This window comes from Dipodomys spectabilis, unplaced genomic scaffold (genome assembly GCF_019054845.1).
Source record: "Dipodomys spectabilis isolate Male_0828 unplaced genomic scaffold, ASM1905484v1 ptg000461l, whole genome shotgun sequence".
Classification (NCBI taxonomy): Eukaryota; Metazoa; Chordata; class Mammalia; order Rodentia; family Heteromyidae; genus Dipodomys; species Dipodomys spectabilis.
This window is the reverse complement of record NW_024871138.1, coordinates 400,244-423,069: the sequence shown is the minus strand read 5'-3', so window position 1 is coordinate 423,069 and position 22,826 is coordinate 400,244. Positions and strand designations below refer to the sequence as shown.

General features: G+C 70.3%; 5 protein-coding genes across 9 annotated transcripts; 2 read left to right on the top strand and 3 right to left on the bottom strand.

Annotated features, from left to right (window-relative positions):
• The first annotated feature begins 1,746 nt into the window (after positions 1-1,746).
• Positions 1,747-6,335, top strand: Wdr24 (WD repeat domain 24). The gene is made up of 9 exons (XM_042668618.1): positions 1,747-2,232; positions 3,079-3,256; positions 3,392-4,064; positions 4,783-4,901; positions 4,978-5,099; positions 5,183-5,287; positions 5,400-5,740; positions 5,852-6,036; positions 6,113-6,335. Exons 1-9 carry the CDS (start codon positions 1,752-1,754, stop codon positions 6,279-6,281), a joined length of 2,373 nt encoding a protein of 790 aa, XP_042524552.1. The 5' UTR covers positions 1,747-1,751; the 3' UTR covers positions 6,282-6,335.
• A 200-nt stretch (positions 6,336-6,535) lies between these two features.
• Positions 6,536-8,036, top strand: Jmjd8 (jumonji domain containing 8). Its single transcript, XM_042668663.1, is given in 12 exon segments — positions 6,536-6,583; positions 6,664-6,737; positions 6,798-6,829; positions 6,832-6,845; positions 7,186-7,238; positions 7,240-7,265; positions 7,302-7,353; positions 7,406-7,489; positions 7,491-7,528; positions 7,598-7,665; positions 7,737-7,871; positions 7,945-8,036. Coding segments are annotated over 12 exon segments (705 nt in total). The 3' UTR covers positions 8,026-8,036.
• A 34-nt stretch (positions 8,037-8,070) lies between these two features.
• Positions 8,071-10,279, bottom strand: Stub1 (STIP1 homology and U-box containing protein 1). Its single transcript, XM_042668625.1, has 7 exons — positions 10,003-10,279; positions 9,730-9,928; positions 9,481-9,646; positions 9,215-9,302; positions 8,983-9,039; positions 8,780-8,896; positions 8,071-8,453 (listed from the first exon to the last, which is right to left on the bottom strand). The coding sequence occupies exons 1-7, from the start codon at positions 10,159-10,161 to the stop codon at positions 8,328-8,330; spliced, it is 912 nt and encodes a 303-aa protein (XP_042524559.1). The 5' UTR covers positions 10,162-10,279; the 3' UTR covers positions 8,071-8,327.
• A 547-nt stretch (positions 10,280-10,826) lies between these two features.
• On the bottom strand, positions 10,827-12,730 carry Rhbdl1 (rhomboid like 1). Of its 2 annotated transcripts, none has more exons than XM_042668623.1 (8): positions 12,593-12,730; positions 12,322-12,483; positions 11,939-12,163; positions 11,715-11,863; positions 11,492-11,604; positions 11,321-11,421; positions 11,178-11,238; positions 10,827-11,103 (listed from the first exon to the last, which is right to left on the bottom strand). In XM_042668623.1, the coding sequence occupies exons 1-8, from the start codon at positions 12,629-12,631 to the stop codon at positions 10,832-10,834; spliced, it is 1,122 nt and encodes a 373-aa protein (XP_042524557.1). In that variant the 5' UTR covers positions 12,632-12,730; the 3' UTR covers positions 10,827-10,831. The 2 variants fall into 2 exon arrangements, with proteins under 2 accessions (XP_042524557.1, XP_042524558.1); XM_042668624.1 differs by having other exon boundaries at positions 10,831-11,103; positions 12,322-12,480; positions 12,593-12,718.
• Positions 12,731-14,748: 2,018 nt separating this feature from the next.
• On the bottom strand, positions 14,749-22,384 carry Rhot2 (ras homolog family member T2). 4 transcript variants are annotated; one of them, XM_042668619.1, is made up of 19 exons: positions 22,300-22,384; positions 22,152-22,210; positions 21,737-21,818; positions 21,622-21,665; positions 20,835-20,888; positions 20,445-20,497; positions 20,254-20,362; positions 20,021-20,122; positions 19,809-19,907; positions 19,591-19,699; positions 19,382-19,502; positions 19,015-19,099; positions 16,939-17,081; positions 16,761-16,861; positions 16,561-16,691; positions 16,063-16,143; positions 15,814-15,936; positions 15,526-15,728; positions 14,749-15,386 (listed from the first exon to the last, which is right to left on the bottom strand). In XM_042668619.1, exons 1-19 carry the CDS (start codon positions 22,334-22,336, stop codon positions 15,260-15,262), a joined length of 1,863 nt encoding a protein of 620 aa, XP_042524553.1. In that variant the 5' UTR covers positions 22,337-22,384; the 3' UTR covers positions 14,749-15,259. The 4 variants fall into 4 exon arrangements, with proteins under 4 accessions (XP_042524553.1, XP_042524554.1, XP_042524555.1 ...); XM_042668620.1 differs by having other exon boundaries at positions 19,591-19,666; XM_042668621.1 differs by lacking the exons at positions 20,254-20,362; positions 20,445-20,497; positions 20,835-20,888; ... (2 more) ...; positions 22,152-22,210; positions 22,300-22,384 and having other exon boundaries at positions 19,591-19,703; positions 20,021-20,121.
• Positions 22,385-22,826: the final 442 nt, after the last annotated feature.

Sequence of the window (22,826 nt, the reverse complement as noted above, 5' to 3'; positions counted from 1 at the left end):
CCGTCCCCCGTCCCCAGGCCCCCGTCCGCCCGGCCCCGCAGGCCCCGGCCCCCGTCCCCAGGCCCCCGTCCGCCCGGCCCCCGTCCGCCCGGCCCCCGTCCCCAGGCCCCCGTCCGCCCGGCCCCCGTCCCCAGGCCCCCGTCCGCCCGGCCCCGCAGGCCCCCGTCCCCAGGCCCCCGTCCCCAGGCCCCCATCCCCAGGCCCCGCAGGCCCCCGTCCCCAGGCCCCCGTCCGCCCGGCCCCGCAGGCCCCCGTCCCCAGGCCCCCGTCCCCAGGCCCCCGTCCCCAGGCCCCCGTCCGCCCGGCCCCGCAGGCCCCGGCCCCCGTCCGCCCGGCCTCTCCTCTGCTTTCCCGTCCCACGGCCTGGCTCTGGGCTGCTTCTGCTCCCGGCGGGCGCCCCCCCCCCCCCCCCCCGCGAGCCACCGGCCGCCGGTGCCGGGGCGAGGGCCGAGCCCAGCGCTCCCCGACCCCAACGCCCGGACCGCCAGCGCCGACGGGGGGTGGGTGGGGTGGGGTGGGGGGGGGGCTGAGGACCGGGGGGGGGGGGGAGGCTGAGGACCGGGGCGGAGGGGGGAGGCTGAGGACCGGGGGGAGGAGGTCCTCAGCCTCCCCCCCCCCCCCCCCGCCCCGCCCCGCCCCGCGCCGCCGCCCGCCCCGCCCCGCCCCGCCCCGCGCCGCCCGCCCCGCCCCGCCCCGCGCCGCCGCCCGCCCCGCCCCGCCCCGCCCCGCCCCGCGCCGCCGCCCGCCCCGCCCCGCCCCGCCCCGCCCGCCCCGCCCCGCCCCGCGCCGCCCGCCCCGCCCCGCCCCGCGCCGCCCGCCCCGCCCCGCCCCGCGCCGCCCGCCCCGCCCCGCCCCGCGCCGCCCGCCCCGCCCCGCGCCGCCGCCCGCCCCGCCCCGCCCCGCGCCGCCCGCCCCGCCCCGCCCCGCGCCGCCCGCCCCGCCCCGCCCCGCCCCGCGCCGCCCGCCCCGCCCCGCCCCGCCCCGCCCCGCGCCGCCCCGCCCCGCCCCGCGCCGCCCGCCCCGCCCCGCCCCGCCCCGCGCCGCCCGCCCCGCCCCGCCCCGCCCCGCGCCGCCCGCCCCGCCCCGCCCCGCCCCGCCCCGCCCCGCGCCGCCGCCCGCCCCGCCCCGCGCCGCCGCCCGCCCCGCCCCGCGCCGCCGCCCGCCCCGCCCCGCGCCGCCCGCCCCGCCCCGCCCCGCGCCGCCGCCCGCCCCGCCCCGCGCCGCCGCCCGCCCTCGGAACGGCTGACGTACTTCAAAGCATAAATAAAATCTCGTTTCCCAAACACCCCGGCGCTCGGGGCGGGGCCGGGGGTCGGGGGTCAGGCGCCGGCCGCGGCCCCGCCGCGCACGCGCGCCTCGGCGCCCTATCCGGGTCCTCCCCTCGGGCCCCACCGGCGCAGCTACCTGACCCGGAACCTTCACGGCGTGGCCCAGCGTCGTCCGCTTCCGGCGGGGCGAGAATTAGAGGACGACTTCCGGCGGCGCGCGCGAGCACGCAGACGCCGGGGGCGGGCCCTCGCCGCTCAGTTCCGGTCCCGTGGCGCCGCCGGCCGCTCGCGCCGGTCCCGCTCCGGCTCCGCTCGAGCGCGTTTGCGCCCGCAGGCCCCGGGCGGGCCGGGACGTCCTGCGGGAGCCCCGGGGCAGGCCCGCGGCGGCTGTGAGGTCCGGGAGGCCGGCGGGGCCGGCCCGGCGGCGGGCGCGAGCGCAGGGGCCCCGCGGCCCTGACCCCGCGCCGCCGCCGCGCCGGGGCCATGGAGAAGATGCCGCGGGTGGGCGCGGCCCTGGGCAGCGGCGCCCTGACCGGCCGCACCATGCACTGCCACCTGGACGCGCCGGCCAACGCCGTCAGCGTCTGCCGCGACGCGGCCCAGGTGGCGGTGGCGGGCCGCAGCATCTTCAAGATCTACGCCATCGAGGAGGAGCAGTTCGTGGAGAAGCTGAACCTTCGCGTGGGCCGCAAGCCCTCGCTGAACCTGAGCTGCGCCGACGTGGTCTGGCACCAGATGGACGAGAACCTGCTGGCCACGGCGGCCACCAACGGCGTGGTGGTCACCTGGAACCTGGGCCGGCCATCTCGAAACAAGCAGGACCAGCTGTTCACGGAACACAAGCGCACGGTGAACAAGGTCTGCTTCCACCCCACCGAGGCCCACGTGCTGCTCAGTGGCTCCCAGGACGGCTTTATGAAATGCTTCGACCTCCGCAGGAAGGATTCCGTCAGCACGTTCTCCGGTGAGGCCCACGGGGGGGCCGTGGCACCAGAGGGCCCCAGAGGGTGGACGCAGGCCCTGATGGCAGAGAGGCAGCTGCTGAGACCGGGTGGCCTCCTCAGTCTCAGCCCAGCCGAGTGGTGCCACTTCACTGGAGGAAAAAGCCCACCACTTGCCCCTCCCCGGGTCTCGGTCCAGGGACTTCAAAAGGGGTAGGATACGTTGTCTACCTCCCGCGGGGGCCCCTTTCCTAGAAGGCCCAGCTTCCTAGTGGACAGTCCCGAGCCACCTTGGTGAGGCTCCGTGAAACACGAAGCCCAGCCCTGGGGCCATGGAGAGCTTCAGGACGTGAGGCCCGCCCGCCTGTGTCAGGAAAAGTCTGGACACTGCTCCGTAGCTGTTGTGGTTCTTTAAGGTGGGCCTGGTCTTGGAGCCCTGCAGTCTGTAGGGGCTGGCCAGGCAGCTCTAGCCCAGGGCTGGGCTGCTGTGTCCTAGCTACCTGGAGGTCTCTGGCAAGCCTCAGCTGCCAGGGGAGCTTGAGCCAGACAGCCAGGTGCACTACTCCTACAGCGACCGACCCGTTTCTCCTGAGCTGGATCACAGCTATGCCCAAGGCTGATGCAGTAAGAGCAGCACACAGGGAGGGCTGAGAGCTGGAAGTGTGTGGGAAAACCACCCACTTGACGCCCAGGTGTCACTCATCCTAGACAGACCCCTGAGTACCCCCCCTCTACCCTCTGACCCCCCCCCCCCCCCCGGGCCCTGGCCACAGGCAGGTGTGTGATCTTGTAGTCACCTCACCCCCAGGGCTCCCCAGCCCCAGTGGGCCAGCCCCCCTCACCTGTCTCTGTTACTGCCCTGCCCACAGGCCAGTCCGAGAGCGTGCGGGATGTGCAGTTCAGTATCCGCGATTACTTTACCTTTGCCTCCACCTTTGAGAATGGCAATGTGCAGCTCTGGGACATCCGCCGTCCTGACCGCTGTGAGAGGATGTTCACGGCCCACAATGGGCCGGTCTTCTGCTGCGACTGGCACCCTGAGGACAGGTGTGATGTGGGAGCGTGGGCGAGACTGAAGCTGGGGAGCGCAGGGTCTCCAGGGGAGGGAGGTCACCGAGGTAAGGGCTGGGGTCTCCTCTTCCTCAGGGAAGGTCACCGAGGGCTGGTGGGGCTTTCCTGCAGGGGCTGGCTGGCCACAGGTGGGCGTGACAAAATGGTGAAAGTCTGGGACATGACCACTCACCGTGCCAAGGAGATGCACTGCGTGCAGACCATCGCCTCGGTGGCCCGTGTCAAGTGGAGGCCGGAGTGCCGGCACCACCTTGCTACGTGCTCCATGATGGTGGACCACAACATCTACGTGTGGGACGTGCGCCGGCCCTTCGTGCCGGCTGCTATGTTTGAGGAGCACCGAGACGTCACCACGGGCATTGTCTGGCGCCACCCGCATGACCCTTCCTTTCTGCTCTCTGGCTCCAAGGACAGCACACTGTGCCAACACCTGTTCCGTGATGCCAGCCAGCCTGTTGAGCGCGCTAACCCCGAGGGCCTCTGCTATGGCCTCTTTGGGGACCTGGCCTTTGCTGCCAAGGAGAGCCTGGTGGCTGCCGAATCGGGACGCAAGCCCTGTGCTGGTGACCGGCGCCACACCATCTTCTTCAAGCGCAAGCTGGACTCCGCCGAGCCCTTTTCAGGCCTTGCCTCCAGCGCCCTCAGCGTCTTCGAGACGGAGCCTGGTGGTGGCAGCATGAGCTGGTTTGTGGACACAGCCGAGCGTTATGCTCTTGCCGGCCGGCCGCTGGCTGAGCTCTGTGACCACAATGCAAAGGTGGCTCGGGAGCTTGGCCGCAACCAGGTATGTGGGACCAGAGGTGAGGGGATGACCAGGAGTCGTGACCCTGGGGTAGGGGCTGGCTGCTTTGATTCTGGTCAGCAAAACCACCAGCCCTGGGCTGGGAAGGTGGCTCAGTGGTAGAGCGCTTGCCTTATATGCATGAGGCCCTGGGTTTGATTCCTCAGCCCCACATAAGCAAGAAAAAAGCCGGAAGTGGCGCTGTGGCTCAAGTGGTAGAGCGCTCGCCTTGAGCTGAAGAGCTGAGGGACAGCGCCCAGGCCCAGAGTTCAGGCCCCATAACCAGACCAAAAAAACCCAAAACACATAGAGCACTTGCCTTGAGCTGAAATGCTGAGGGACAGCGCCCAAGCCCCATGAACAGAGTTCAAACCCCATGACCGACAAAAGAAAAAAGAAAAAACTACCAGCCCTTTGCCCCAGTGACAAGCTGTGAAGATCATGCAGGGCAAGGGAGGGCCACGCCCCGGGGCCATCCTCAGAGGAGGGGCCTGGGGCGTGGGCTGTCCTCCTGCCTCACTCTTGGCTTTGAACTTGCCTTCTGCGTCTCTCTGCCATCAGCTGCCTCCCAGTGTAGTTTTCTCTGCACTCTTCCTGGATGGAAGCGGGAACTTTGGTCTCTCTCACAGGCGGCAGTTTACCCAGGGGGTGGGGTTAGGACATTGGGTCCCCAGAGGTACTGAAAGTTGCTACGTGACTCTGACGGGGTGCCTGCCCCCAGGTGGCGCAGACGTGGACCATGCTACGGATCATCTACTGTAGTCCTGGTCCGGTGCCCTCTGCCAACCTCAACCACAGTGTGGGCAAAGGCAGCTCCTGTGGCTTGCCACTCATGAACAGGTAGACGCCTTGGGTCGGCACGCCCCGGAGGTGGACTGCTGGAGGCCATCCGCCAATGAGCCTTTCCCGCCCTCAGTTTCAGCCTGAAGGATATGGCCTCAGGGCTGGGCAGTGAGACACGGCTGGACCGAAGCAAAGGGGACACACGCAGTGACACGGTTCTGCTGGACTCCTCGGCCACCCTCATCACCAATGAAGGTGAGGCGGAGGGTGGGCGGGGACTCTGACAGGAGTAGGTCTAGTGTGAGCCATGCTCAAGTGCCCTCCCTCCCCGTGGACAGATAACGAGGAGACTGAGGGGAGCGACGTACCTGCCGACTACCTGCTGGGCGATGTGGAGGGAGAGGAGGAAGAGCTGTATCCCCTGGACCCAGAACACGTGCACCGTAAGTGGAGCCCCGAGCGGCCCAGCGGTTGAGGCTGAGGCTCCGCATGCATTGGGAACGGGTGGTGGGTGCCCTTTACTCAGGTCTGCCTCTGCTGGGCCCTCACCCTCAGCTGAAGAGCCAGAGTACGTGCTACCACAGGAGGCCTTCCCACTGCGCCACGAGATTGTGGACACGCCGTCGGGGCCTGAGCACCTGCAGGAAAAGGCTGACTCGCCACATGTGAGTGGCAGTGAGGCGGATGTGGCCTCCCTGGCTCCCGCAGACTCCTCCTTCTCCCTCCTCTCCATCTCACACACGCTCTACGACAGCCGTCTGCCAGCAGACTTCTTCAGCGTGCTGGTGTGCGACATGCTGCGCTTCTATGCGGAGCAGGGTGACGTGCAGATGGCTGTGTCTGTCCTCATCGTGCTGGGCGAGAGGGTGCGGAAGGACATCGATGAGCAGACTCAGGTACGCACGGGTGGGAGAGCAGGCCCCGACCCACGCCTGCCTGCTTGAGCCTGGCTCCTCCCCCTGAGCCCGGCAGCCCTAACCTCCTGGACTTCTCCTCCCTATCCCTAGGAGCACTGGTATACATCCTACATCGACCTGCTGCAGCGCTTCTGTCTCTGGAACGTGTCCAACCAGGTGGTGAAGCTGAGCACCAGCCGGGCAGTCAGCTGCCTCAACCAGGCCTCCACCACCCTGCACGTCAACTGCAGCCACTGCAAGCGGCCTATGAGCAGCCGGGGCTGGGTCTGCGACAGGTGGGACCGCAGGGGTGAGAGGCCGGGGCCGGGGGTCCCCCGGGAGACCCCGGCTGAGCCACCCCCCCGCCCGCAGGTGCCACCGCTCCGCCAGCATGTGTGCCGTCTGCCACCACGTGGTGAAGGGCCTGTTCGTGTGGTGTCAGGGCTGCAGTCACGGAGGACATCTGCAGCACATCATGAAGTGGCTGGAGGGCAGCTCCCACTGCCCTGCGGGCTGTGGCCACCTCTGCGAGTACTCCTGACCCGCCCGCGTGGGGCCACCGCTCCTACGCCCGTGAACCCAATAAAAGAGAGCGAACCAAGCGTGCCTGGCCGGCTGGGGTCGGGCTGGGCTCAGGGCGGGCGGCGGGCGGCTCCGGGGGGCCGGGCTCTGCCTTCCGGAAGTGCTCCCTTCGAGGGCGAGGGCGGGGCCGGGGCGGCCAATCACGGGGACGCCCGGCGTTGCCAGGACGACGGGGCCGCCGGCCAATCGCGGCCGGGCCGGCGCGGCGGGCTCATGGCGTGCCGGGCGCTCCGCGGGCTGCTCGCGCTGGCGGCGCCGGGGGCTGGTGAGCGGCGCGGGCGGCGGCGGCGGGGGCGCGGGGCGGGCGCTGACCGCGGGGCCCGGGGGCCGCCGCCGCGGAGCGGGAGGAGGCGCAGGAGCAGCGCTGCACCGTGGAGCGGCGGGCCGGCCTCGCCCTCGCCGAGTTCGTGCAGCGGTATGTGCCCGCCGCCGCCGCCCGGCCGCCCGAGCAACCAACCCTGCCCTCTCCCCGCAGCTACGCCTTCCTCCTGCCGGTCATCCTGCAGGGGCCGCGGACGACTCGGTGAGGGCCCCGCCCCGCCCCTGGCCACGCCCCTGCCGCTCCCGCGGAGCCCCGCCCCTGGCCCCCTCCCGCTGAGCCCTGGCCACGCCCCGTCACTGAGCCCCTCTCCCGCCCAGGAGCCCCGGCCCCGCCCCTGCCGCGGAGCCCCGCCCCTGGCCCCTCCCGCTGAGCCCTGGCCACGCCCCGTCACTGAGCCCCTCCCCGGCCCCGCCCCGCCGCCAAGCCCCTCCCCCGCCCAGGAGCCCCGCCCCTGGCCCCCTCCCGCTGAGCCCTGGCCACGCCCCGCCGCCGAGCCCCTCCCCGGCCCCGCCCCACCGCGGAGCCCCGCCCGCCTCGGCAGCGGTTCCGGGCCCTGTGCTCCCGAGACAGACTGCTGGCCGCCTTCGGGGACAACCGCCAACACCTACTCCTACCGGAAAGGTGAGCCGCCGCCGCCGCCCCGGGCCCCTCCCGCAGTGGACCTGCCCTTGCAGGAGTACGTGGAGCGGCTGCTGCACCCCAGGACCCCGCCTCTCTAGGCACCGGTGAGCCTCACGCGCAGAGGGCCGGGCGCCTGCGAGCCCGGGTGCCGGGACCGCGCCTCTGCGTTCTCGGCCGGCAAACAACTTCACCGAGTGGGAATCGCTGTTTCGGCACTACACCCCGTCTGCTCGGAACTACTGCATACAGCTTTGGAATTGCAGGCAGGCTCCAGGCCAGGGGTCGGCCAGGCCGGCGCAGAGCTAAGTCTGTTACCCCACAATCGCCCACAGGAGCTGGCTCCGGGGTGCCCTTCCACTGGCACGGGCCTGGGTTCTCTGAGGTGATCTACGGCCGCAAGGTCAGTACAGAGCGGGGCTGGGGCTTAGCGCCCACACCGTGGAAGGGTGACTTCTATACTTCTGTTCCCAGTGCTGGTTCCTCTACCCACCTGAGAAGACACCCGAGTTCCATCCCAACAAGACCACCCTGGCCTGGCTGCGGGACACCTACCCGGCCCTGGCCCGGTCGGCACGGCCCCTGGAGTGCACGGTCCAGGCTGGTGAGGTGAGTGGGAGGCAAGAGGGAGCTGAGCCAGGCTGAAGGACCCCAGCTAACCCTCCTCCCCACCCCTCCCCAGGTGCTGTATTTCCCTGGCCGCGGGTGGCATGCCACGCTCAACCTCGACACCAGCGTCTTCATCTCTACCTTTCTTGGCTAGCCGGGACAGACTGCGGCCAGCCCACGACACCAGCACGTGTCCACGTAGTGCTTACAGATTTTATTACAGGACAGTGGCAGCAGAGTAGCCTTAGTCCAACCCACCTCACCAGCATTTCCAGCCTAGAAGGGGGATGGGAGGCTCAAGCCCAGCAAGGTTCTACTGAGAGGAAGAGCCGTCCAGAGCCCACCAGCAGAGCTGGCGGGGCAGACCCAGGGACACAGACTTTGTACAGGGCCTGGGGCCTCTGTCCCAGAACCCTCCTGGGCCAGGGTACCAGGCACAACAGGGCAAAGGGGGTCTCAGTAGTCCTCTACCCAGCCGTTCTCAGAGATGAACGCATCGATGACCTCCTTCATGGCCAGGTTGGGGATGAGCTGTTCCTGGGTCAGAGGGCTCCGGGTCACAGGGTCAAAGTGGCCCACACGCTGCAGCAACAACAGGGTTAGAGACTCAATGGCTAGGTCGACATCTTAGCCTTCCGCAATCCATGGGATCATTTTTATTGTTGTTGGCTGTGGGGCTTGAAGCCTGGGTGCTATTCCTGAGCCTCTTTGGCTCAAGGTTAGTGCTCTACACTTTTGAGCCACAGCTCCACTTCCAGTTTTTGAGAGGTTAATTGGAGATAAGAGTCTCGTGGTGATTTTTTTTTCTGCCCGAGCTGGCTTTGAACCGCAATCCTCAAGTCTCAGCCTCCTAAGTAGCTAGGATGGCAGGCCTGAGCCACTTGGGCCCCGCTCCTGAGGGGTCTTACCTGCAGGTGCTCCTCGATGTCTTTACGGTCATAGGTGATACCACTTGGTGTGATGCAAGGCTCCCGCATCAGCTCAAAGCTGATCTTGCCACACAGGTAATCAGGGATGTCTCGCTTCTGCAGCACAGGGGGGCAGGGTCAGGGACCAGGTAGGGGACGCTGCCAGTCCCTGCCACAAAAAGGCTTCCGGAACAGCTGCTTACCTTTCTCTTCTCGTCCACCTGAGAGAAGAGCTCATCCATGTCTGCCATGAATTTGTCCTACAAAGAGTTGAGCACCACATGTGGGCCACTTAAGTCTACTCTGCACAGACACACACACAACGTGAGCTAGGACACCCGTGTGTCACACAGAGGCCCACAGATCACCATGGGCTGGAGCACCTTCATGCCACACATGCATGCACACAGACCCACAGGCCGGGGGCACCCTCACGTGCTTGGCCTCGATGCAGGCCTGCTGGGCCCGGACACGGCTGTCATCCTCGTCACCTTCGTGGTTCCGCTGACACTCTTCCAGCTCCCTGAGGGGGGGTGACCAGGAGCCAGTCAGATGGCTCTGACCAAAAGATACCAAGAGCCCGCCCTACCTCGGGCCTCTTCCCCCGCAACTTCCCAGGTGCGGTGTTGACCTTAAATAAACACCCGCGCTGGCCACTCAGTGTCGGCCTGGGAGAGGGGCCTGGCAGGGCAGGGACCCACCTCTCGCGCTCTGCTGTGATGAGCCTGGTGAGGTACGAGTGCAGCTCGCTCTCCTGGTGGATGCGCCGCTCCTCGATGCTGTTCCAGCGCTTCTTCTTGGCGATGCGCAAAGCGCTAGGGATGTCATCCCCAAAGTTGAGCCTCTGCTCCTTGGCCAGGCTGTAGGCTGGAGGAGTGGAGACTCGGGGTCACCGGCCGGCACGCCCTGCCGGGCCCGGGCGTCCCGCCACCGGCCGCTCGTCAGCCCACCTCGCTGCAGGTTGGCGATGGCCTCGTCGTAGCTCTCCATCTCCAGCTGGCACTGCCCCAGAAAGAAGTGCGCCTTCACGGACTGCCCGTCCAGCTCCAGGGCCCGCCGGCAGTCGGCCAGCGCCGGCTCGGGCTGCTGCATCTTCAGGTAGCACAGCGCCCGGTTGGTGTAGTACACGGCCACCAGGGGGTTCCGGGTCTGGGGGCCGAGGCGGGCGCGTGAGCGGGGCTCGGCCGCCCCCCCACCCCCCCGCCGCCCGCCCCGGCACTCACGATGGCGCGGCCGTAGCAGGCCGCCGCCTCCGGGTACTTGCGGCCCACGAAGAGCCGGTTGCCCTGCTCCTTGAGCTCCTGCGCGCTCGGGCTCTTCTCGGGGCTGCCGCCGCCGGCGCCCAGCCGCGTGCCGCCCTCCTTCTCCTCCTTGCCCTTCATGGCGCCGCGCGGCACGGCTCGGCTCGGGATCCGCCGCGGGCTCCCCGCCTGGCCGCTCTGCTTCCGCAGCCCGCGCCGAGATCAGCTCGGCCGGGTCCCGCGATCCGCCACCGGAACTTCCGGCGTGGGGCGGGGCCGCGCGGCCGCGGAGCCCGGGGGCGGGACGCCGTGACGCGGCCGCGGCGGCTCTCGGCGGGCCCGGGCCCCGCCCCCGCCGCGCGCGGCCCCGCCCACCGCCGGCCACGCCCCCCGCGCGCCGGGCCGCCCCGCAGACCGCGGCTGCAGGCGTGCCGCCCGCGTGGGCCGCGCCGAGGGACGTCCAGCCCCGCCTCAAGCCGCGGACCGAGCTTGGGATGCGGCGGAACCTGGGCGCCAGGCCCCGGCCGGACGCCAGGCCCGCTGAGCCGCCCCCCCCCCTCCCCGGACGCGGCCCCGGGCCGGCGGAAGCCCTCGGCGCCCCCATGCGGTGCGGCGGGGTCCGCGCGGGGCTCAAGACCAGCCTCCGGAGCCCCGGGACGGCAGCGTCGTGTGACGTGTTTATTCATTCTCCAAAAGGCTCAGACTGCAAGTCCCGGGGGCGGGCGTCTGTCGGGAGGTCCGCGCGCCGGGGCCCGCCGCCCTCCCTACCCCGCGGGGCGGCCGGGGCGCCGCACGGGGCGCCCCGGGCCGGTCAGGGCGGCGGCGGGACGTGGGCGCCCAGCAGGTCGTAGGCAAAGACGTTCCAGAAAATGGCGAAGAGCAGGAAGGTCCCGTAGGCCAGCAGCGCCACCCACCAGCCGCACTGGTCCCGCAGGCGCTCCTCGTAGCTGCGCAGGATGGTGAGGCCCATGCTCACCCCCACCACCGCGCCGGCCAGGTGGGCCATGAAGCTGGGCTGTGGGCCCGAGGCGGGCAGCGGCGGCGAGAAGCGGAGCCACACGGCCCGGCCCACCTCGGAGCTCACTGCAGAGGGAGCGACAGGTGGGAGGCGCCCGTCCACGGCCGGCCCCCAGCCCCGCCCCCGGCCCCCTACTCACTGCACACCAGGGCCAGCACCATCCTCAGCAGCTTGTAGGGGCACCGCATCCCGGCCCAGTTCTTTCGGGGCCGTGCAGAGAGAGGGGGGCGGTGAGGAGAGTCGGGTGGGCCCCCCACGCCCCGCCCAGGGCAGCCCCATTACCATGACGACGTTGGCCAAGTGTGCCGAGCACAGGGCATAGACCCCGCCGGAGCCCCCCACCACGGGGGCCCGCATGTCAGTGATGGAGACCGTCAGGGAGCCTGTGCGGGCAAAGGGAGGGGTGAGGGTGCGGCCGGCCGGCCGGGAGGGCAGGGGCGCCCCCCCCCTCACCTGCCAGCACGCCGGCCAGGTAGAGCAGGCTGATCCGAAGCAGGCCGTGCACCATCTCCAAGGGCACGCCAATCATCAGCTGCAGCAGGGCATTGAACCCCAGCTGCTCCAGCCTGGGCACAGAGGGGCACACAGGCGTGAGGCGCGGGGCCGGCCCCCAGCTCCCCCCCACCCCAGGCTGTGCGTTTTGGAGCCAGGGGGCACGGCTCTGGGGCAGGCTCACCCGACGTGCATGAACATGTAGGTGAGGAAGCGCCAGGCCCGGGCGCGATGCCCAGGGTGGTACACCAGGGGGCTCCTCATGTACTCGGGGTGGTAGGTCTGTAGCACCCACTTGTTGAGGCGCGCTCCGTAGCACAGGAACACGATGATCTGGGGACACGGGAGTTAGGGCCGGCCAAGGCCTGGGCGGTGGGAGCCCCCGGGGCAGCGGACGGGCAGGCCCACCTGGGCAAGGGTGACCGAGGCCATGAACACGGGGGGCGGGCAGCTGCGGTGCCGGTAGAAGTACCAGCGGCGGTCCACCTCGCAGGGCAGGATCTCATAGGCCACGTAGCGAACAAACCGCTTGTAGACTCCCAGGCCCGGCTCGTCCAGCAGGCCATCCTGGGGCAGAGCTCGCTGTCCGTTCGCAATGGCCCGCTTGAAGCTGCTGGAGCGCTTACTGCTGATCTGGGGTGGGGTGGGGTGGGGGCGCAGCTGGGCCACGGCGCGCTCCCCAGGCACCGCGTCCTCATCCTCACGGCCCTTCCCAGCGCAGCCCCCGGCCCCAGCCAGGCCCTGTGCAGGCCCGGGCCCCGCCCTCGCCGCCCTGGCCCCGGGGCACTGACCAGCTCTACCAGCTCCTGGTAGCAGACCTGGCCCCGGTCGTTGCTCTGAGCCAGGGCCACCAGCATGTCCAGCTTGGCTGGGTCCAGGGGCAGCTCATGGCTGTGCACCAGGCCGGCGAAGGTGTCTGCCTCGATGAAGCCTGTGTTCTCAGGGTCCAGCTGCTGGGGTCGGGGAGCCGCGGGTCAAGTCCGGAGGGGCCCCAGCCCGGCCCGCCCTCCCGCGCGCCCGGGGCTCCCAGGCCCAGCTCGCGCGGGTGCGGCGGGCACGCACCTGCTCCTGGATGAGCTGCAGCAGGGAGCTCCTGTCCATAGAGCCGCGCGGCCGGGCCGGCCAGGCCGGGCGGGGGCGGCCGGGCCCGAGGGCTGCTCTGCGGACCTCCGCTCCGCCCCGGCCGGCCCGCTCCGCTCGCTCCGCCCGCCCGCCCGGCGCGCGCCCGGCTCCCGCCGCGTCACGGAGACGCCGCCCCGCACGCGCACGCCCCGCGCAGGCCCGGCCCCGCCCCTCGGCGGCGGAGCTTCCCGGAGGACTGCGCCACGCCCGCGGAGCGGCGGCCGGCGGGGACGGCGGCGGGGGGAGATGGAGAGGACGGCGGGGGGGGGGGGGGGGGAGATGGAGAGGACGGCGGCGGGGGGAGATGGAGAGGACGGCGGGGGGGGGGGGGGGGATGGAGAGGACGGCGGCGGGGGGAGATGGAGAGGACGGCGGGGGGGGGGGGGAGATGGAGAGGACGGCGGGGGGGGGGGGGAGATGGAGAGGACGGCGGGGGGGGGGGAGATGGAGAGGACGGCGGCGGGGGGAGATGGAGAAGACGGCGGGGGGGGGGGGGAGATGGAGAGGACGGCGGGGGGGGGGAGATGGAGAGGACGGCGGGGGGGGGGGGAGATGGAGAGGACGGCGGCGGGGGGAGATGGAGAAGACGGCGGGGGGGGGGGGGAGATGGAGAGGACGGCGGGGGGGGGGGAGATGGAGAGGACGGCGGGGGGGGGGGAGATGGAGAGGACGGCGGCGGGGGGAGATGGAGAAGACGGCGGGGGGGGGGGGGAGATGGAGAGGACGGCGGGGGGGGGGGGAGATGGAGAGGACGGCGGGGGGGGGGGGGAGATGGAGAGGACGGCGGCGGGGGGAGATGGAGAAGACGGCGGGGGGGGGGGGAGATGGAGAGGACGGCGGGGGGGGGGGAGATGGAGAGGACGGCGGGGGGGGGGGAGATGGAGAGGACGGCGGGGGGGGGAGATGGAGAGGACGGCGGCGGGGGGAGATGGAGAGGACGGCGGGGGGGGGGGGAGATGGAGAGGACGGCGGCGGGGGGAGATGGAGAGGACGGCGGGGGGGGGAGATGGAGAGGACGGCCGGGGGGGGGGTGGGGGGAGATGGAGAGGACGGCGGGGGGGGGGAGATGGAGAGGACGGCGGGGGGGGGAGATGGAGAGGACGGCGGGGGGGGGGAGATGGAGAGGACGGCGGCGGGGGGAGATGGAGAGGACGGCCGGGGGGGGGGGTGGGGGGAGATGGAGAGGACGGCGGCGGGGGGAGATGGAGAGGACGGCGGGGGGGGGAGATGGAGAGGACGGCGGGGGGGGGGGGGAGATGGAGAGGACGGCGGGGGGGGGAGATGGAGAGGACGGCGGGGGGGGGAGATGGAGAGGACGGCGGGGGGGGGAGATGGAGAGGACGGCGGGGGGGGGGAGATGGAGAGGGCGGCGGGGGGGGGAGATGGAGAGGGCGGCGGGGGGGGAGATGGAGAGGACGGCGGGGGGGGGGAGATGGAGAGGACGGCGGGGGGGGGGAGATGGAGAGGACGGCGGGGGGGGGAGATGGAGAGGACGGCGGGGGGGGGAGATGGAGAGGACGGCGGGGGGGGGGGGGGGGAGTACGGTGGGGAGGTGGGCTAAGGCAGGAACACCGTGCTGTCGCTTTGGCCGCCACCTGGGGCGGCCTGCCTCCTGCCTGGTGGCCGAGGCTTGCCGAGGGGCGGCCTGCCTCCTGCCTGGGGGCCGAGGCTTGCTGAGGGGCGGCCTGCCTCCTGCCTGGTGGCCGAGGCTTGCCGAGGGGCGGCCTGCCTCCTGCCTGGGGGCAGAGGCTTGCTGAGGGGCGGCCTGCCTCCTGCCTGGGGGCCGAGGCTTGCTGAGGGGCGGCCTGCCTCCTGCCTGGGGGCAGAGGCTTGCTGAGGGGCGGCCTGCCTCGGGCGGGCGCTGAGGCTTGCAGAGGGCCTGTGGACGGTGGGACGGGGAGGCTTTCCTGGTGCACAGGGGCAGCACTGCCTCCCCTCCAGGCATGTGGCCCCAGGGCACCCCCACCATGCCCGCGTCCCGGAGGAGGTGTGGCTGCTCCCCCCCAGAAGCCCAGCCACACGCAGGAAACCCTGGACCTCCTGGGGCAGAGGCATACCAGGGTCATTTCCAAGAAAAGTGGGCCCAAAAACCAAAGTCTGAAGGTAAAGGCAAGTGACGTTTAATTGGGAAACCCAATCTTGAGTGTCTGCGGCGGGCGCAGCAGGCCAGGGTCCGAGGTGGATGGACAGGCGGGCGCTGCCCAGCTCCCCAGCCACTCCCTGCTCAACACAGCCCTCCGTCCCCACACACGCACTGGCCATACCCAACTAGGAGAGGTGGAGCCCTGAGAAGGACAGGTCTGGGGTCACAGTCTCCCCTCACCCGTGACCCCAGACCTCAACACACAACATCCCAAAGGTGAAGCCGCGCCAGCAGCCACGGCTGCCACCCAGAGCTCACGCCCAGCCCCACAGGAGCCGGGGTGGGACGTGGAAAACCGCTCTTGCCTTGGGCAGCTGTCCTTCAGAAGTGCAAGTGAGACAGAAAAAAAGGTGCCCTGGACGGGCACCCACACCAGTGCCCCCGAGTCCTGTGGCCACACTGCCCACCCCCCCACGCGGGCCTCTGCAGGGGCCAGGCCGGGCCCAGGGGGAGCGTAGCGGGGATCACCGACTCTTCACCAGGACCCGGTACAGCGAGACGCTGAGGACGGCAGCCATGGCAGCTCCAACAGCCACCAGCACTCCCTTGAGCCAGACGGGGGTGGGGTGCAGCTCTGTGTGGACCAGGTGCCTGTGGGGACAGGGGTGTTTTAGGGTGTGCGTCTGGATGCTGCAAGCCCCTGCAGCCCCAGTTCCTCCTGATACTGGCTCACCCCACGGCAGGCACTGCCCGACCCGCCCCCTGCCCATGGCACTGGTGTGGTACCCACGGGAAGGTAGCCATGGTGGCAAGCCTGGCGAAGACGTCAGTATGGGGCTGGGCTGGACCCACGCAGGAGAAGGGGGTAGGAGGAGGCAGCCGATGCCGACGGCAGAATTCGGCCGGCGACAGGCCTGCGGGGGGAACGCCTTCGGGCAGGTCGGCCTTAGAGGAGACGAAGAGGCAGGGGGTCTGGCCGTCCATGTAGTGGCGCTGCCGGGCAGAGGCACGTGAGGGCTGAACCACTCTGGCTCCAACCCCACAGCAAGGCTCCCTTGGGGCCCAGGCCCTGCCTTGCCTTGTAGACGCTGATGCAGTGTGCAAAGGACCTGGGGTCACTGCCGTCAAACATCAAGCAGGCAACATCACAGGTGGTGTCTGGAGAGGCGGCCAGCAAGCTATCTGCACTCATTTCACACAGCTACAAGACAGGGTGCACTCAGGGGCCTGCCCCTGGCTGGTCCCCCAAGGGCCACCCTGTTGGAGCAGGACATAGGGTCCCCCAGACCTGCCCTCTGGAACAGGGCACACGCCCTTCAGCACTCACAATCAGGTACTTCTCCTGTCCGTTGACCTGCACTGTGTCGATGACATGAACTGGAGAATCTGCAGGTAACTCCTGGGCTTCCTAACACCAGGGGGGAAGGGGTCCCGCTATGCCTGCCCACAGAGCAACCCCCTCCTCATGTCGTTCCCCCCCCATGTCCACAGAGCAACCCCCTCCTCATGTCATCCCCCCCCGTCCACAGAGCAACCCCCTCCTCATGTCATCCCCCCCCCCGTGTCCACAGAGCAACCCCCTCCTCATGTCATCCCCCCCCGTGTCCACAGAGCAACCCCCTCCTCATGTCGTCCCCCTCCCCCCGTGTCCACAGAGCAACCCCCTCCTCATGTCATCCCCCCCCCCGTGTCCACAGAGCAACCCCCTCCTCATGTCGTCCCCCCTCCCCCCGTGTCCACCCTGTGCTCCCTCCAGTACTCCCTCATGTCCATCATCCCCCCCCTCACGTCCCCAGGCTGAGGTTGGGGCTCTGCAGACGCTCACCCCCAGGTGGTGGCCAAGAAAGGCTCGCAGGAAGGCGGACTTGCCCACGCCCCGGGCGCCCAGCACCTTGCACATGAGGACACTGCGCTGCGTCTGCCCCTTCTCCTGGTCTAGCCTCTTCCTCCGGGTGACTGCAAGAAGGAACTGAGATGAGGCATCTTCGAGAAAAGGCCACCCCAGGGCCCGCAAGGAGTACCCACCTGTGATGGCCTGGGCCTGGGAGTCCTGCTCACAGAGCGTGGGGTAGCCCAGGTAGCCGAGGTGTGCCAGGCAGCTCCGGACGTCCAGGTAGGTCACCAGGCTGGGGGGGGCGGGGGGTGAGGACACGGCGTGGGGGCAGGGGCCAGCGGGCTGGGAGGGAGGTGTGGCTGTGCTTACGTCCACTGGCAGAGGTACCCGTGCAAGGGCAGCTGGCCAGCCTCCGTGCGGACCGTGCGTGGGAGCTCAGGGACCCAGGGGGCCACGGGGAACACACTGTAGAGGCTCTGCAGTTCCACAAGAGAAAGGGCTCCGTCCCGGTCCTGCCAGGAAAGTCACCATGGGTGAGGGGAGCCGGTGGGGGTAGGGAGTGACAGGGAGCCCCGTGGGGGGAGCAGGAGGGGTGACAGGGACCCCGTGGGGGGAGCAGGAGGGGTGAGGGGACCCCGTGGGGGGGAGCAGGAAGGGTGAGGGGAGCCCGTGGGGGGACAGGAGGGGTGAGGGGAGCCCGTGGGGGGGACAGGAGGGGTGAGGGGAGCCCGTGGGGGGAGCAGGAGGGGTGAGGGGAGCCCGTGGGGGGACAGGAGGGGTGAGGGGAGCCCGTGGGGGGACAGGAGGGGTGAGGGGAGCCCGTGGGGGAGCAGGGAAGGGTGAGGGGAGCCCGTGGGGGGACAGGAGGGGTGAGGGGAGCCCGTGGGGGGACAGGAGGGGTGAGGGGAGCCCGTGGGGGGACAGGAGGGGTGAGGGGAGCCCGTGGGGGGACAGGAGGGGTGACGGGAGCCCGTGGGGGAGCAGGAGGGGTGAGGGGAGCCCGTGGGGGGACAGGAGGGGTGAGGGGAGCCCGTGGGGAGCAGGAGGGGTGAGGGGAGCCCGTGGGGGGACAGGAGGGGTGAGGGGAGCCCGTGGGGGGACAGGAGGGGTGAGGGGAGCCCGTGGGGGGAGCAGGAGGGGTGAGGGGAGCCCGTGGGGGGACAGGAGGGGTGAGGGGAGCCCGTGGGGGGACAGGAGGGGTGAGGGGAGCCCGTGGGGGGACAGGAGGGGTGAGGGGAGCCCGTGGGGGGACAGGAGGGGTGAGGGGAGCCCGTGGGGGAGCAGGAGGGGTGAGGGGAGCCCATGGGGGGACAGGAGGGGTGAGGGGAGCCCGTGGGGGAGCAGGAGGGGTGACGGAGCCCGTGGGGGGACAGGAGGGGTGAGGGGAGCCCGTGGGGGAGCAGGAGGGGTGACAGGGAGCCCGTGGGGGGACAGGAGGGGTGAGGGGAGCCCGTGGGGGGACAGGAGGGGTGAGGGGAGCCCGTGGGGGGACAGGAGGGGTGACGGGAGCCCGTGGGGGGACAGGAGGGGTGAGGGGAGCCCATGGGGGGACAGGAAGGGTGACAGGGAGCCCGTGGGGGAGCAGGAAGGGTGACAGGGAGCCCGTGGGGGGACAGGAGGGGTGAGGGGAGCCCGTGGGGGGAGCAGGAGGGGTGAGGGGAGCCCGTGGGGGGACAGGAGGGGTGAGGGGAGCCCGTGGGGGAGCAGGAGGGGTGACAGGGAGCCCGTGGGGGGACAGGAGGGGTGAGGGGAGCCCGTGGGGGGACAGGAGGGGTGAGGGGAGCCCGTGGGGGGACAGGAGGGGTGAGGGGAGCCCATGGGGGGACAGGAAGGGTGAGGGGAGCCCGTGGGGGAGCAGGAGGGGTGAGGGGAGCCCGTGGGGGACAGGAGGGGTGAGGGGAGCCCGTGGGGGAGCAGGAGGGGTGAGGGGAGCCCGTGGGGGGACAGGAGGGGTGAGGGGAGCCCGTGGGGGGACAGGAGGGGTGAGGGGAGCCCGTGGGGGGACAGGAGGGGTGAGGGGAGCCCGTGGGGGAGCAGGAGGGGTGAGGGGAGCCCGTGGGGGGACAGGAGGGGTGAGGGGAGCCCGTGGGGGGACAGGAGGGGTGAGGGGAGCCCGTGGGGGGACAGGAGGGGTGAGGGGAGCCCGTGGGGGGAGCAGGAGGGGTGAGGGGAGCCCGTGGGGGAGCAGGAGGGGTGAGGGGAGCCCGTGGGGGGACAGGAGGGGTGAGGGGAGCCTGTGGGGAGGACGGGGGTGAGGGGAGCCCGTGGGGGGACAGGAGGGGTGAGGGGAGCCCGTGGGGGAGCAGGAGGGGTGAGGGGAGCCCGTGGGGAGGACGGGGGGGTTGAGGGGAGCCCGTGGGGAGGACGGGGGGGACGGGAGCCCGTGGGGAGGACGGGGGGCGCCGGGAGCCCGTGGGGGGAGGGCAGCAGCACTGTGGCACTTACCCGGTCATGTTTCTCAAACACCCGCTGCACAAACTGGTAGCCACGGTGGCTGAGCTCCGTGCTGCAGCCAGGGGGCACGTGGAGCCTGCGGATGCCACAGGCGGCTGCCACACATCCTGCAGTCACCTGCTGTCCCTGTGTCGGCAAGCCCTCCCCTCCCAAGACGGGCCAGACAAGGATGGCCCGGCCAGCCCCTGGCTCTCGAGTGTGGATGGCCACACAGAGGGGCTCTCTGAGGGCCCATCCACTTGCCCAGCACAGTGGAGTGTAGGTGAAGGGGAGCCAGTCCCAGAGAGGTCTGCTGAGCAGAACAACCCCCTGGAGGGAGAGCCCCGCGGCCCTGGGCCTCTTGCCGCCTGCCACTCACGGTGGGAAGAGGTAATCAGCCGTCAGCTCCAGCGCGTCGCTGTAACCGAACCGCCGCAGGATGGTCCATGTGGTCTCGTGCCGGCCACGCTGGATGAAGAGCGTGTTCAAGAAGAGGAAGCCTGTGGCAGGGCAGAGTGGAGCTGGCATCCAGCCCGAGCCAGCCCATGACCCCACATACGCCGGAGCCCGGACCGCGTCTAGCCTCACCCTCCAGGGTCAGCCCGTTGTCACGCACACCGCCTTCCACGTTCTTACACACTACCCTCTTCACGTCCTCCAGGGCCTGTGGGGCCAGAGGGTGGCCAAAGCAAGACTTCTGCCTCCAAGAGGAAGTTGCCTCTCATCAGCCAGCTGCCCCAGACTGCCAGGTCTCACCACTGAGGGTGGCCAGTGCCTAAGGGCGGGTACCTCAGGGGCAGGCACACCTGGAAGGCACTGAGCTCCTCGTCGCTGAGCGTGTGGTCCAGGTCCTGGTCCGAGAGTCTGAAGATGCGCGTGAGGGCCTGGATGCATGCGGGCCGCAGCTGCAGGGGTGGGCAGCAGCTCAGCACCAGGCAGCCTCCACCATCACCGTCCCGATGACACCCATGTGGGCACCAGGAGGGGGGTCTGGGTGGAGATGAGGCCCATAGCTCACCTGCTTGGCTTCTGGGTCATAGAGAGGGGCTGTGGGATGCAGAACAGCCTTCTGGGCGTAGTAAAACAGCTCTGAAATGTTCCTCAGTTGCTTGGCTGAACACTGGGAGAACACGGACAAGCATGGGGAGGCACCCAAGAGAGACCCAGGCATGAGAACCACCCCCCTCCCCCCGGAACTGTCCTCACCAGAGCACCGTCTGCTCTCACGTCTCCTCCCTGACTGCCACTCACCTCCACGCAAGTCTCTATCTCAGGGAACTGGCTCATGATGGGCAGCACGGCCTCCAAGGCACTCCCCAGTCGCAGGTCCGACTTGTTGCCCACCAGAATAATAGGCAACCTTGGAGAGAGGTCCAAGGTCAAGAAAGCAGCCCCGCTGGTGGGCCGAGCCGCCTCCATGCCCCCAAGGCTCTGTTTCTCACCTGGACCCCCTCTCAGTCCTTCCATTCACCAGTGGGATCCACTTGGTTCGGATCTAAAAAGCAAAGACTGGCTGTGGTATGAGGCCGCCCAACCAGCCCACAGGTCCTCCTTAGAGGACCCAGACTACATAGGAGAGGAGAGGAGATCAAGGCAAATGAGGACCAAACTCATGGCCACTAGGAGTGGAGCCGGAGGGAGAAAACAGAGTCCACAGGGCCTTGTCTGATCCCAACAGCAGGCCAAGCCCCAGGAGACTCATCACCTCCCCCTGAGGTCTGGGCTCTACAAGGCTGGTCACAGGCAGGAGAGGGTCCGCTGGACACTCAGGAGCAGTCTGCACTGAGGACAGGCAGTGTCCAGGGGTTCAGAGGGAGCTCCCTGCTGCTCACCTTCTCAATGGTGGTTTCCTCAGACACATCGTACACCACACACACCACATCTGCCTGTGGGAAGAGCACCAAGGCACAGGGTGAGTGAAGGCTGGGCATTCACTGCGCACAGCCAAGGTGCTCACAGGCAGGACGGGATACAGCAGAGGCCTGAAACGCCTACCCTTGTCTGGACAAGCCCCTTCCCTGCCTGCTCCCAGTACAGTGACACCAGGGCTTAGTACTGTGGCTCTGGCCACCGGGGCCCCAGGACCTGAGCTGACTTGTCAGGACAGGCATAATCATACCAGAGGACAAAAAGCTGTACTAGAGACCCAGTCTTGGTCTCAGCCCCTTACTTTGATCTCACTACAAACAACCAAAGTGACGGTGGAAGGGGTCTCCCCTGGGCAGCGGTGGCCAGAGCAGGACTGACATAAAGGACACACCATGGGGGCTGTAGTGCACAGAGGTTCTAACAACAGCTAGGCCTTGGTCAAGACAGGATCCTCTGGGACCTGGGGGCCTCGTACAGACTGGACCACAGAGCAAAGTGGAGGACATGGGGATGTTTAAGGCAGGCTGTGATGGCACGCCCCCCCAGGAACGAGTGCAGAAAAGAGATCCCGGGAAGGTGTACTGGGAGCCAAAGGGTCAAGGCAGAATTAGCAGGCCAAGGACAGCCGGTGGACTTAATTCAGTTCCCCAGTGGAGGAAGCGGATTAGGCCCAGATGGTGGCCAATATCCGACCCTGACTCGGGCTCAGCACCCCCCACGCCTGGCCCCGACTCCGGCTCAGCGCCTCACCCTGTGGATCTCATCCTGGAGCTCCTCCTCCGTCTGCTCCGTTTCTAGGGAAGAGAGGAGGCGAGAGCGAGCTGCAGCCAGGCCCCGCGGCCGGCGGCGCCCGGCACGGGCCTACCTGAGTAATCCACGATGTGCGTGGGCACCTTCTCCGGGGTGACGTCAGCGGGGATGGTGATCTCCTCGGCGCGGGCCGGGACCTGGAAGCAGTCGGGGAGGCCTGACCCCGGCCCGGCCCGCCGGGGCCCCCCCAGTCCCCCGCCCCCCGCCTCGCAGGGGCCCCCGCCCCCCATCCGGGCCCCCCCACCCCCCCCGCCGGGGCCCCCCAGTCCCCCGCCCCCCGCCTCGCAGGGGCCCCCGCCCCCCATCCGGGCCCCCCCAGTCCCCCGCCCCCCCACCCCCCCCGCCGGGGCCCCCAGTCCCCCGCCCCCCCACCCCCCCCGCCGGGGCCCCCAGTCCCCCGCCCCCCCAACCCCCCGCCGGGGCCCCCCGCCCCCCACCGGGGCCCCCCCCAGCCCCGCCCTCGCCCTCACCTCTTCGGGGAACTCCTCGCCCACCAGCGACAAGATCAGCGACGTCTTCCCCACCTGGGCTGCACGGGCGTGCGGTCAGGCGGCCGCGAGGTCGAGGCGCCCGCGACCCCCCCCCCCCCCCCCGCCCGCCCGGAAGGCCCGTGCCTACCCTCGCCCAGCAACAGGATGCGCACGTCCCGCCTCATGGCTGCCGCCCGCAGCGCCGGGGCGCCCTCCGGACCTCGACCCCCGACCCCGCACTTCCGTCCCTCCGCCGCCGAGCGCCCGCCCACACTTCCGGCCCCGCCCCCGCCGGGCCAGAGCGGCCGAGCGGCGCCCCCGCGCGGCCAGGAGGAGGCGGCGCACAGAGGCCGGCGATTATTCAAACTGCGCCCGCCCGCCCCGCCCGCGCGGCCAGGAGGAGGCGGCGCACAGAGGCCGGCGATTATTCAAACTGCGCCCGCCCGCCCCGCCCCGGGCGGCAAGGAGGAGGCGGTGCACAGAGGCCGGCGATTATTCAAACTGCGCCCGCCCGCCCCGCCCGGGCGGCCAGGAGGAGGCGGCGCACAGAGGCCGGCGATTATTCAAACTGCGCCCGCCCGCCCCGCCCGCGCGCCCCGCCCCGGGCGGCAAGGAGGAGGCGGCGCACAGAGGCCGGCGATTATTCAAACTGCGCCCGCCCGCCCCGCCCGCGCG